A 13,452-nucleotide genomic window follows, 5' to 3' on the forward strand; every position below is an offset into this window, starting at 1 on the left:
TTACACCCATGTAGGAGTATTCGTGCTTAGAGTGTAGAGTCCGCCCCTGAACTCCCATCACGGCATGCCTAAACTGACCTCGAATCCCAGAAAGAGCAACCGTGCAAGCGGGACTTCTATATAGCGCCTAGGGATTCGTGAAAACTGCAGGAAAAGATAAATGCTGTTTCCGAGTCCAAAAAGACAACAGAACCGTCTCAAAAATACGAAAAAAAACGTTTTGCTGTTTTGTCGTGAGGACAATTTTTCTGAAGTTGTGTATCATTTTTCTGTAGTACTGCAGACTTTTTTGAAGTAAAGTCGAACCTCGTTATAACGAAATGGTTTATAATGAAATAATGGATATAACGAAGGAATGACGATTCCATTTAGAAGCTCGGTCAACACGGGATATAACGAAGCTACGGCTTTAACGAAGTAATCGCCAGCAACTTCGTTATCACGAGGTTGTACTGTACTTTTATGCAGTCTGTAGTTCTGTGGTACTTTTCTGTAGTAACTGCAGAAAATTCTATTGTTACTACAAGTTTCTGCTAAGAAACATTAGAGAAAATCTGTTGTGACGACAGAAACCTTTCTCTTGTATTTTTCGACTGAGTTTGCTACCAGTAATGGCAAGGAGAGAAAGCGCGTGCTGTGCCTCTTACGCCTCGACTTTTCCTGTCCGCAGCACATCGAGGGCCCGTTCTTGTCAGCCGTATCGGAAACCCTGGGTGACCGGTACACGGAGAATATCGAGAACATCTACAAGATCACCATTCGCTTCATCCTCGAGACGCTCGTCGAAGGCTTCGAACTGGCCGAGAAAGAAGCGACGGCTGCGTAGCGGTGTCAACCGTGCAGTTCGCCCCGCGCCGAAAAAACTGCCGTGTACCTGCGAACCAGGCCCACAGATGCGTGGAGTCACTGAGTAACGCAGAGTAGCCTCCTGTCTACGTGCCAGCCTAAGTGGCAGTGGCCTATGCGTTTGTTGTCGGAGGACCGCGGCCGTCTGAGGTGACCAGCATTAATCTTTAACGTCTTCGTGTTTTTGAGTGTTGTGTTAAAGAGGGTGTACCGATCATCGCGGTTAATGGGGGAAAAGTGTTCGCACCAACCCTGTCGACCCTAACGTGGTAATGCTCGAAGCCTAATTCTGCCTTTAGCCTCGCGTATATTCCGCGCATGTAAACGAAAGACGCTGTTTCCCTTGTCTGACGACACGTCGTCAAGGTTAACGTTTAACCTGCGTGCTCGCTGAAGAAGGTGGTGCACGTATACACCTCTTCGTGCCGTAGTCTTTCGTGCGCAATCCTAAACAGCAACAGCCTTACGCGGCTTCAGCCACCTACACGTGTACTAGGCCAAGCGCTGAATGAGCGCGGCAAATGGGAATTTTGCTGCTTCTTGTGCGGCGAAAATGTGAGCCTGGGCAAGCAGTTTTCGCCAAGGCTTAACACGCCATAGGAGGCCATCGCGCGGGGCTGACGTTTCCGCTTTCTGCCGTTCAGGGAGTGCAGCCTGTGCGCTGACCCATTTTCGCAGAACCGTCAAAGGATGGGGAACAAAATGGCGTTCTGCTGGCCCTGTGGTGTAACGGGAAGAAGCCAGTGAAGTACTGCGGGAAGGACTTGGTCATTTCGTGACGCTCTTGAGCGTACCATCCTTTCTGAAGGAAGGAAAAGAATGCCCGAGTGCTCCAAGGTCTCGCTCATCGCTAAAAAGCGTAAAAGTATACACGATGGCATCCACTGCCGCCTGTTACGTCACTCGCGCCGCCTACCGTGCAATGACTTTGCTATGCTGGTCATGGGACCCTACTCTCTTTTATTCAGTGACTCCGGTAAATTTTTAACGCTTCGCTCGCGTATGCGGCTCACTGCGTGACGTCATCGTGCTCAGCGATGACGCAAAATCAAGACCACTGTGCCACTGTCTCTTCGCCACAAGTGATCGCTTCGTGGCTGATTCCTGCCGGGATGTTTTAGGGGAAAGCTTTTTTGCTCTTGTCGTTTTTTTTTTCATTTCGCTCTGCGATTACGCAATCGTGTACTGCTGCATGTGTGTGCGTGTGTGTACGTGTGTTGGTGTGACGTCAGAGGAAGTGACGACCGAGCGCGACGACCCAGCCTTCGTCAAGCCCGCGTCGTCACCTGGCTCTCTCTCTCCCTCCGCTGTCTGACCTCGTCCTTTCCAAGCACCGGGACTTTACTGTGTGCGGTTCTGTGACGTCATTGTGTGCGCATGTCCAGTGTTTCTCGCGTCGTCTGTTGTGTTGTAGGATCCAGCCAGATGCGAGTTTCGGCGCGTTCCGGCGGAGTGGGTCGTTCTTTGTACGAGTCAGCCGCCTGCTGTACCCCTATATAGCGACCTTCCCGATCTGTTCCCAATTTGATTTAACACCGCGGCGAGCGAAGTATCAGTTGAGATGCGTAGGGCCTTAGTGTTTCCTTTCGGCAACAGGCAGCTCACGTATCAAGCGAACTCGAACTGAAACCAAGTAAGGATTTTTTTCTGTTTTCCGAGCCTTCGCACAAACCGCAACACAAAACGAACAGTTCTTTGGAACGCATAACAAAAAAAAAAGGAAACGCTACAGCTCTTCTGTTCTTTGAATGAAAAGTGGCAAAAACAGACGGCGCATACTTCATAGCTTGTTGACAGTATCTTCTATTGACGTGAGCATTTCCGTGAGCTCTCAGAACCACTGAACGGCATAAAAAGCAACTTTTGCACGTTCTGACTTATGACACCGATTTCTGTTACCCTTTCGATCTTACATAACAAAACGTGGAATAAAATATCCGGTTTTTCTCATTTTCCTGCCTCGCTACGAAGCTTGCATCCCTAACTATCTTGTCAAAAGTTCTGTCTGGCCAAGTCAAGTCAACAATGCCACAGGAAAAAGCGTACGTTGCAAGTCACCTCTTTATGAGACGTTGCTGCGAAGCCTGGTGAAGATTATGATGATGATGATGTCCTCGGGCTGAAGACAGTTCAAATCCTTCTTCGTCCTCGAAACGTTGATCTCATACTGCGTGCTGTCAAGTATTCCCACCAGTCCCGTCCGATGTCAAGTCTGTGGAAGTGAAGGTTCAAAGCAGGAATGTTATTTTAAACTTTAGGGATACATAATCCGGAATGTGCAAATACAGCATTGTGCGGCACGTTCACGGCACGCAGGTTTCGCTCAGGCAATTTAGTAGTCCCTCGGCCGTTCAGCGGCACCAACGTTCAGGAAGTGTGGATGTTGAATAAGCTTGCCAGATATTGGATTCTTCATACTCAGCCGCCGTACCTCCCTTTTACCTGCTTACGCATGCTATAACAGCTACATCCAGAACGTGCTGCCACTTCAAGTTCATTGCATCGAGAAAATGAAAATGAAGAGTGAAATTAAAAAGCAAAAAGGGAAAGCTGTTTCTTTTTTCTTCTTTTCATCAAGCGAATGAGTCAATTCCGGAAATTGGTTCCATTCTGGTTGGATTTTTTCACGCTTAACAAAGTGTTCCCTCAGTCAACCTTATTTTATTTATTAGATGTTGCTTGGATGTTTAGCTTTTTTTTTACGTTTCGTACTTGTAGGAGTGCCAGACGCTAGTTACTTTCAGTACTATTTAGCTGTTTTTCCATGGTAAAAAAAAATATTTAGTTTTTCTTTCGATATTGTAGTGATGTCCTCGTTATTGGCTTGTAACCTACAGCAGCTGTAATGCGCATGTTCATTTCTCGAGTCGCAAGTTCACGTCACCGGAAAATCACGACTCGCTCTGAGGACGCTATACCACTTGCCGCCTGGTTCTTTCTGGGAAGCGCCTATCGAACGATCCACACCTGTCTAGGTGCCAAAGGGAAATCAGTACAAAGTCATACATTGGGCAAGCTTATTTTTAGGGCGTTCTCCAACGGCTTTGGGAAAAGAAAAAAAAAACAAGGTTCATGCGCGTTGAGTTCTTCGCATTGCCCCCTATCAAGAGGCTTTACCGGTATTTTGAGTTTCTGCAATTAACCCTTTGTGCACGCTACCAATAGCACGTTACAGCAGCCGAAGCATGTCGCCAGTAGCAACACACTGCAGCAAAGTTTCGGAAGAGGACTGTATTCTAGGTGTGCGGAGCCCAAGAACTTTGCGTTCTGCGCTATGAATGTACGACGTTTATCAGTGTATCAAAATCAACCTACTCTGCGCGAATAAGCATTCGCGATCTCCTTTTATTTACCAACCGGCAAGCAGCTTTTGTAAGTGAGTGACGCTCAACACTGCGAACCAGTTGCTAAGATAACGCCCAAAGTTTAGATAACACACGAGAGTGCAGTTCCCGGCGTTCTGTGTTATTTCAAGATTCACTGGTTAAACAAGGTACCGTATGTACGAGGAACTAGGCGGATCATCAAAAACATGTTCTCGTAAGCTGATCAAAAATTTTACACGAGTTTGCATTCAGTTTGCTATTCTTTGGGTCCAGACCGCTAGGCAGTTAGTGCAAGATTAAAGGAAGGTATGCGAGATCACGGCTCATGTCTAATTGCACATGATACTTTACTGCGCTCTGGAATTATATTAAATGGGCGGATCGATTCTCTAATTCAAGGTGCCGCATTCTGAGTTCACAATGGTACATACGTTCGCGCTCACGGTTACGGTCATTGCTCATCAAGATAACAGCGCCGAATTCCTGTATTTCTTGAACTTATCTCGCCGCAGGTTTGAGCCTTCCAAAAGGTTTATTATACATTTTGCCGGATTCTCGAGCAACATTTGAGTCCTTGTCCGATAAAAACAAGTGGATCATCCCTGAGGTTCAGTCGTTGAGGCTGCTTACAGATACTGCCATTAGAGCGTCCATTTCGAGAGGAAGTCTCAATGATAAAGAGCGTTGTACTTGCATGTTTTGGCTGGCATCTCACACGAGCGATGAACGCTGACGTGTCTGCTTAAAAGCTTGGGTGTGTCGTTGTGAAGCGATGACTGCGTATTTCGAACTGCGTGAGCGATATGTTGAATGTTCGCCAAACTAACGTCATTTACAAACACCGGTAACCCATCTTTGCTTCGCTGCGCAAACTCTTAGCAAAACTGAGCTAGTGTTTAGTGTTGCTTAACAAAGCAAACGACGGCAGTGACAAAGAGTGAGTCTGCACAAGGATGTAAAATCCAGGTTCCTCGAACCTGAGTTGACTTAATTATGTGTGTTTCATTTCTCTGAGCCAGGTTTTTTCGTTAGCGCTTTCTCCAGAGCTTTTTACATTTACAAACGCAATGTCAAAATGCGTTATGTCTTCAACAACTTCATGTGGTCCTAGATGTATGAGTCAGGCCGGCTTGCCTTCATAGTGTCTGTGTAGCGGTAGGCTTGGTGACGAGTTGGTGAATGGTGACCGTCAGATCTGTTGGCTGGCTGTAACTAGGACAAACTTCTGTATCACTTTGGTGAAAGCAACTCGTGCTGTGACCTTGTCTGTTTACGTTTTGTTTAGAAAGTTAGCAACTAGTAACTACGTTCAGCCTCAGGCCCTCCCACTGGGTACATCTGAATCATGTGTCCTTGTGTGAGTTTTTACAAGTGTCAGTCGCTTTATATAACAAAGTGGCAAATAGTACAGCAAATATGCGTTTTATTTTCACTGTCCGTGCTACTGAGTCATATTTAACATAATATCGTTTGGTTTTCTTTTTTATACTGACAGAGGACGCGCGCGTCGTTTTTCAAGCGTGTTGTTGGAGCGTAAACTAGTCACTTTAAAGCATTTGGAATGATTTTTTTTCTTTTCGCCTTTTTCGGCTCTCTTACTTGCCGACACCAGGACTCTGAAAGGAAGCACACTGCAACTTAAGCAGCCTCGGAGAATGCGACCGGAAAATTCATAGCAGGGCGACCCTAAAATGTCAGGCTGAGTTTAGTTCATAATGATTGGAAGCCAATATTGCACAATAAATTTTGTGAACGTCGTTGTGTATTTCTATCGTAAGCCTCAAGAGAAGTCACACTCGTTGTTCCCTTTAAGTAGTGAGATGTTGTGGAGTATACCAGCGAAAACTAATACACTTACTACTTCAGAGGAGAGGAAGTTTGTTTGCAAGAAGACGAGAATAGAGGTAGGCCTGAAATAGCACGAAAAAGATTCTGAAAGAAACGGACTATCGCAGAGGCACATGTCGACTTGAGGCACTCCGGTAAAGTTTCTTTTTCTGCGATTGGAAAACCGTTTTGCCATTTTAGGTCGCCGCTTGCGACGCTCGGGAACGCTCACTGGCGACAACATCTGCGACGTGACGCCACCATGCGGCCGCATTTTAGTGCACGCACGTAAGCCTCAGCTGGAGACTAAACTAAAGTAGCGCACGTTAGGTGAAAACGTTCAGCTGTGTTCGCAGTGCGCAACTACTGCCAAGGTTTCTGTGAACAAGAAACAGCGCTTTCGAAGTCATGTACTATCGCGCTCAGTATTAGCTGCAACGCACAAGATGTAGTGCGAGTTGACTTCACTAAGATGTGGACGCTCAGAGGTACTGAAAAGTCATGCGCTTAGCCACCAAGAATCAGGGCGTATTCATCTGCGTTTAAGCGCGAAACGCAGTATGGTCGCCACCGGCTTGTTGCAGGTTATGCTGAGCGCGACTGTATGCCGCGCTTGGGAGGCAACGGATGGGTGTCGTCTTGTTAGTGATTCCAACAGAAAAGGTATAGGAGATCCTGACTTCATCTTACAACACAATAAAGCGCAGCTCCTCACTATGGCTTCAACCGCCGCTTTTCAAAGCGCGACGCTGAGGTACAACAAAATAACAAACCATGACTCGGCTTCCACTGGCGCTGGTCAGAGCAGCGCTGCTGCTTGTCGAAAGTGTCAGCCGGATGCTTTCACACAGTGAGTGGGATGTTGCGTGAAGTGTGCTTGTTTATAGTTTCTTGTTTTGTTGTTGTTTAGAAAGAAATGAAACCAACATGTCCTGGTTATCCTCTTCACCTCAAAATTACCCTAGCATCACAAAATTTCGCTGTTTGTATATGTTATTGTGCAACAGGTGTGTTTTTGCTAGTTTTTTTACTGTACTTTTTGACCATTTTTGTCCTAACAGTGTGTGCTTATGGTTGCTGGGTTGCTGGACACAGTGTTTGTCAAGTGATTTCATCAGCTTCTTGCACGTCGTTCGCCGGGTCTGGTGTCTTTCGAGTTAAAATCTCGCTTCTTTTTAGTTTCTTCGTTTCCTCTTTTTTGTTGTTTTTGAAGCTCAAAGCCATGATACCATTATATTCCTTATTCTAGTTTCGTTTCCAATGGGCTGGGCAGAAATGTGCCTTTAGCCTATTTTACCAAGGACGCATCTGAAGCCTGGTAGCAAAAATTGCTCGGATTTTTTTTTGCAAGTACCACATTAGCGCTGCAAACCACCCGCCTCGTTTCTGCGTTTATTTTCTCTGTCATATAAGACCACATAAACGGAATGGCACGTTTTCCTTTAGTTATTACACGTTGCCCCTTTCTGAGAGGTCTATTTCTTTACATATATGCGTGGCAGACTTGTCTTCCATCGGGTTTGTTCTGGTATTTGAAACAGCACCAAGTTATCGCAATCAGAAAAGGTATTTAATAGGGCTAGAACAAGGATTTTTTTTTCTCGCAGTATACCCATAAGCAATTAAAGGACCTGGAAAAAATGCACCCTCACTTCCTCTAAAGCCTACAGGAAAATTGATGCAAAGCAACTACGGAAAACTCGCGGTACCCCCCCCCCCCCCCCCCCAAGTACTGTCGTACGAAGCAGTCCATCGGTCAGACTAGCAGCTCGATTTTCGGTTTTCGGTTTGTGACGTCATCAAAAGTTGACGACGCTTGAGTCGCACGGGAAAGTGAAATGTCCACGCAGCAGTCAAAGCCGAGTCTTGGAGCACCGCAGCCTCACCTTTGCGTGCGCTCCACGAAAAGTGCCTAAAGTCCGGGCACGCAGTCTAGTACTGCTTGCCGAGGCGACAAGAACCGCAAGCGAGCCTTTAAAAGTTCTAGACTTCAGCTAGTATCGGGTCAAGTGGTGAAAACGCCGCGGATAAAGTTGCGCGGAAAGTTCGGCTGGTCGGTTTTTCTCCGAGGTGAGTCCTGTGATGACGACGCAGTAAGAGCCGGGAAAACCGCCGACTTTACCGGGGCAGGCATTCGGCTGTTTGCCCGGCCATGTGTCTGATGTGAGGAACCTCTGGAAACAAAACCGGACCGCGCCGGCATATAACGCGTGCAGCACGAGAAGTGGTCTCAACGCTTCCATTGCAGGATCAATCCGCACCGGAGAAACTGGTCGTACGGAGCGCCGTCCGTATGCATATTATACAATATATTCTCGCTTACTATATACTGTACTTTATAGCAACTCGTCCTTTTACACCCGCTCTATATATATATCTCACGGGTAACTCGTTAGGACCTTGTCAGTGTAGTGTAAGCCTATGTGCCGAACGAACTGCATAGCGGATGTTTTCATGTCCGCCGTCATCGTCTCACGTGAATACAAGAACTTCTGAATACTTAATGTCGACGTTGCCTTAGTAAAGACGATGGCAGTGGAAATAATGAGCGCCAGAGCTCCGCAAGAGTTCGTTCCACCATCGCCTACCGCGCGTGAGTGCATCTTTTCGTAGAACGCAGTGCCGTATAGAAGCGTGTATTCTCGTATTCAGCGCGTAGCGTAGCCTATAGAAAAACAACCCACATATCCCTCGCATATATTACCTGGCACTAATCAGATCGTGTAGGTCGTGCCAACCGACCGGCGTATGCTACATGGGGCTTGGCTCTACGCCGTACGTTGACAGGGCCTCTCGGCGTCCTGTTTGCATATGTATAGTCGTGTCTTTATAAGCGTGTGTGTGTGTCCAACATAGGACATGTTTCGGCGACCAGTCCTTCGAGTTGCGAAGCGGTCGTGCATAGAAGTCTAGCCGGCGTGAGTTGGAAGTGAAAAAAGTTGTGCGCGGTCTGTCGGGCCCCGCGAAGTTCCGGGAACGCCCCGACATGTGGCAAGCTGCGAGCGCTTGCCTTGATGTTTGAGCGTAAGAGTTTAGGATGAACGGAGATGGTTTGAGTACTGCTGGCGTTCACATTCTCTTTGTTGGCATCACGAAAGTCACAATGAACATTAAAAGTCGTGTGGACGTCTTTCCGACATTCAGGACGTCCGTAGGACGTCCAAGAGAGTTCCACTGCTCATTAGGCCACTGCTGAGTGAACGCGAAGGGTGGAGGGGGGGGCGGAAGTCATACCGTTTTCTCGGAGTCAAGAGAGGAGAGCCAAAAGGGGCGGTTTTGAGAAAGCCGCACATTTTTTTTTTTTGCGTTTAGATATAACCTTTGCACAGAACACTTTCTATGCACGCATTTGTGTGATCCTTTTTTTTTCAGATACGTGACTGATTTCGGCGCATTAGTTGACATCGCAGATTGCACAGTGTACCAATACGCACGGACACTCACAAGTTCAGACAGCCATTATCGCATTGCTATCTCGTTATCGACAAAGCGCTACTGTGCACAGGACATGCTGCTGCAGATTTTCATAAAACGGGGCTTGTCTTCGAAGGTATCCACTTAAAAACACCGCAGACCGCACGGAGAACCGTCCATGTCATCAGATCTTTCAGATTTATCATCTTCTTGGTGGCGCAGTAACGCTGTTTTCTTTGCTGGGCTGGAGTGCATACTTCAGTCAAAGACGTTCCTTATAAACTGGATCTACGAAGGCAGTACGTCTTTCACCTTTCACCTACTTGACACCAGACGCGGCGAACGCTGAACTGACGCAGTTTGCTGTGCATGTCCTCATATGCGTGCTGCCACAAAAGAATAGGTGGCGTTTGGAAAGACACCTAAACGGCATTGTTGTGTGCTTGTCGTTGGAGACCGCGCGTCGATATATATATATACATACATATATATTGTGTGAATAATGTTGAGCGCTAATCTAGAGGTATATACCTATACATATTATATATCACATTATATGATGTGGATGGCTGACTATTTTGTTTTGCTATGTAATAAACGGTGAAAGCGAAGAGTGTGCTTACTTAGGCTTCTGTACAAGGCTGCAGACTGTGACGACACACCCAGCAGATGAAAGGCTGCAATGGCGAATAAGAAAGAGGAAAAGCCGTAAGTATTATCAAAATTACAGATTATATTTCGTGGTAAAGGCAACCATTAAAGGGACACTGAAGAATAATAGAAGTTGCCCTGTATCGATGGGGTTCTAATCACAGAGTCTACCCTTACCGAAAACGAAGCTTTCATAAGCCAGAAAATAGTTAAAAAATGAACCTATCTCGAAAAATCCCGAAACCGAAGAAACCCATCCTTTTCGGTAAGAACGTCACGAGCTTGAATGAACTGGCGGGAAGATTTTTTAATCCAATTCTCTCGCCGATAAGTGTGTATTTTGCTGTCGTACAATAGTCTGCACATCCATAAAGAGACAGAGAATCAATTTTTAATAATTGGGTTGAGTTCTCCTCAGTGTTACGTGGAGAGAAATAGAAATACTGCGGTCGTTCACCATTTCAGTTAAGCGCAGGAATGCCGGGAAGGGCACACTTGGTATTGTATTCGCTATAGTAGGATACAACTTTTAAAAACAGCAGTTGCTAACACTGGGCCGTGGTCCGCGGCGTCCTGTATTACTCCGCTGGCCAACCGCCACTGTTAACGAAATCAGCTTTTTAATGCTTGACTATATCAAACAATCCATGTGTCAGAATCCTAGAGCTTATAATTTTTTTCTTGTGATAAGCTTCTTGTTTACGTAACAAGAAACGTTTAAGCAGCGGACTACTTTTGCGTCGTGGAGGAATTCTGTGCGCGGAGGCTGAATGTGGGCGGAGCTTCACTGCAGACTTAAGTTGTATCCGATTATAGTGTTTGGCAGAAGACGCGAACTCAGTCGTACCAATACAACTTTTCTACTAGGCAGCCCGCAAGAAATGCTTTGAAAATTTCCATTCGATCATGTTAGCAAAAATTCACCTCCATTAAAATTAATACGAAAGTTATAAACGCACTGTTAAAAGTGTTTATAATCTGGTATAGTACGGTACGATAGGGTATGACATGGAATGGTATGGCATGGCATGGTAAGGTTTATGGGGGTTTAAAGTAGCAAAGCGGCTCGGGCTGAGGGACGCCGTAGTGAAGGGCTCCGGAAATTTTGACCACCTGGGGTTCTTTAACGTGCGCTGACATCACAGAGTACACTGGCCTCTAGAATTTCGCCCCCATCGAATGGTATGGTACGATATTGTATGGTATGGTGTGGTATGGTGTGGTGTGGTGTGGTATGGTATGGTATGGTATGGTATGGTATGGTATGGTATGGTACATACGGTATGGTATGGTTCGGTATGACACGGTATGGTATGGTATGGTATTGTTCCAACGCTGCAAGTGGGCAATGAGCGTATCCGAAGTGGAGGACTTCGGTTTAAGCGCCAACGCTTGGGGTTCTTCAACGTGCACTGACATAACGCAGCCCATGGTATGGCTGCTGCAGCTGGGTATCCCGCGAGCTGCGCACATTGAAGAGCGTTGTGCTGCAGCTATGATTCCACAGCGGAAATCACCCTGATCTCAACTCTAGCCAATTTTTAATTTTTCAGTACGAAGGTGACAGTTGTCAACATGCCGCAGTTAATGAAGATTTTTCTCTTCAAGGCACTAGCAATGACGGTGACGCCTTTTATCCCTATAGGTAATTTGATAAACTCTATGTCTCATTCAGTTTTGGGTGTGGGCCAACTCAATTTTCAAATTTTCGAGGATGGGCCAAGCCAATTTTGGGGTTGTCCCAAGTTGGTTGCGAACGTGGGTCAACTCAATTTTCAAATTTGTGGGGGTGGGCCAACCCCATTTTTGGAGGTGTGCCTAAGGCATTTTGACACAAGGTCAAGCTTTCTTCCAGCCGAGCACACCTAGAGTCGCCGGCATTCAAATTCGGGCAAGGTCATTCCAACAGAAAATTTCGGGTGTCTTAACTGTATATGGGACATGCTTCATGTGACATGTGTTGCCATCCTTATCCTGCAAAGCCATCCCCAAATTGAGCTTTACTTGGTGTCTCACACGTCTTTAAAACGGGCAAGCTAAGGTAGAATTTCGAGCGGTCCTAACCATGCTTGGGACACGCCCCATGTGCCATACCATGTGTCATCATCCTTACCTTGCAGAGCCATCCCCAGAATTGAACTTTAATTGGTCCATTGTCATGCATACCCATTCCTTTACTGAGTCTGGCTGAGGCTTCATTTTCTTTGCGTGAGACATCGTCGACGTCGCTGGGCGTAGGCTAGGAGTGTTTCCGCACTAAAAGGTAATCACTTATTTGCGTACAGGGTGATAAACTGGTTAGGAGGAAAGGAATGACAGTGTAGTTGTCTCATTCAGGGTGGACGCCCGAACCGTGCCTGGAGTGAAGGAGGCATGAAGGAGGTGGTGAAATCGGATGGAAAGAGTGGCTATTGTTGGAGGTTCTGGATAAATTTCGACGCGCTGGAATTATTTTAAAGGCACTGACACTGCAAGGGAAATGGCGCAGTATCTGTCTCAAATATATCGGCGGACACCTGAACCGCGCCGTAAGGAACGGAAGATAGGAGCGAAAGAAGAAACAGAGAAAGAGGTGCCGTAGTGGAGGTCTCAGGAATAATTTAGACCACCTGGGTATCTTTAACGTGCACTGACATTAAAGATCCCCAGGTGGTCGACCTGACTCAAAATGCTGCCAACGCGGCAGGGATTAGACCGCCACCGAACTCCATACCCGCCATCGCAGTGGATCAGGGACGGCAGGCGATGATAAAGCATTAAAGCTTGTTGTCGGGTCATCTGCCGCATTGTAAACAAACTGCGCCAACTACTCCCAACTACTCAAATCATCTTGTAATAAAACAGCGCAAGGACACAAGACGAGAACGGAGAGAAGACACACAAACCAAGCTTTTCAACGGTCTTCATACCGGTTTCCAAAAAAACTTTGGTCTTAGGCGTACGGTCTTCTCCTGGTGAGGATCCACGGTGATGTCCCCAAGCACCAGAAGTTTACCTTCCGCTTGCTGCCGCTAGTCTGCTTTTGGAAATGAAGAGCGCACAATTTTCCACAGGAATTCCGTGAGCTGTTCTGTTGTCTTGCACCACTCGCGGAAGAAGCGTTGATTCCGGCGTAAATCCTCGCTGCAGCACCTTGTCCGAAGCATGTCCTTGAAAAACCTCGCCTGTCGCCAATATTCACTCTGGATAATCTTGCACATTCTCCTGGTATGGCCCACAGATGGTCTTAGCATTCCACACAGGGCTTGCAGATCCGTAGGGCAGGTTCCATGACGGAGATGGTAGGAGGCTGAGCGGGCACGGCAAATGCACACGGCGATGAGCGGAGACAAAACAGCTGGTTGTGACAAATCCAGGTGCCGGCATGTAAAAGAGGCCCAGGAACTAG

The 13,452-nt window shown here is 46.8% G+C and overlaps 1 protein-coding gene across 2 annotated transcripts in view; it reads left to right on the plus strand.

The window, feature by feature from the left end:
* LOC149332253 (neuroglobin-like) overlaps positions 1 to 10,024 on the plus strand; it is a 221,422-nt gene extending 211,398 nt beyond the window's left edge. For both annotated transcript variants that reach the window (XM_089557169.1, XM_089557168.1), the window contains exon 6: positions 671 to 10,024. In XM_089557169.1, the coding sequence (XP_089413295.1) occupies positions 671 to 826 (156 nt within the window). In that variant the 3' untranslated portion in view covers positions 827 to 10,024. The remainder of the gene's footprint in view (positions 1 to 670) is intronic.
* Positions 10,025 to 13,452: the final 3,428 nt, after the last annotated feature.

The sequence above is a fragment of the Amblyomma mixtum genome, chromosome 8, assembly GCF_055824585.1.
Source record: "Amblyomma mixtum isolate Tamu chromosome 8, ASM5582458v1, whole genome shotgun sequence".
In the NCBI taxonomy this organism is placed as follows: Eukaryota; Metazoa; Arthropoda; class Arachnida; order Ixodida; family Ixodidae; genus Amblyomma; species Amblyomma mixtum.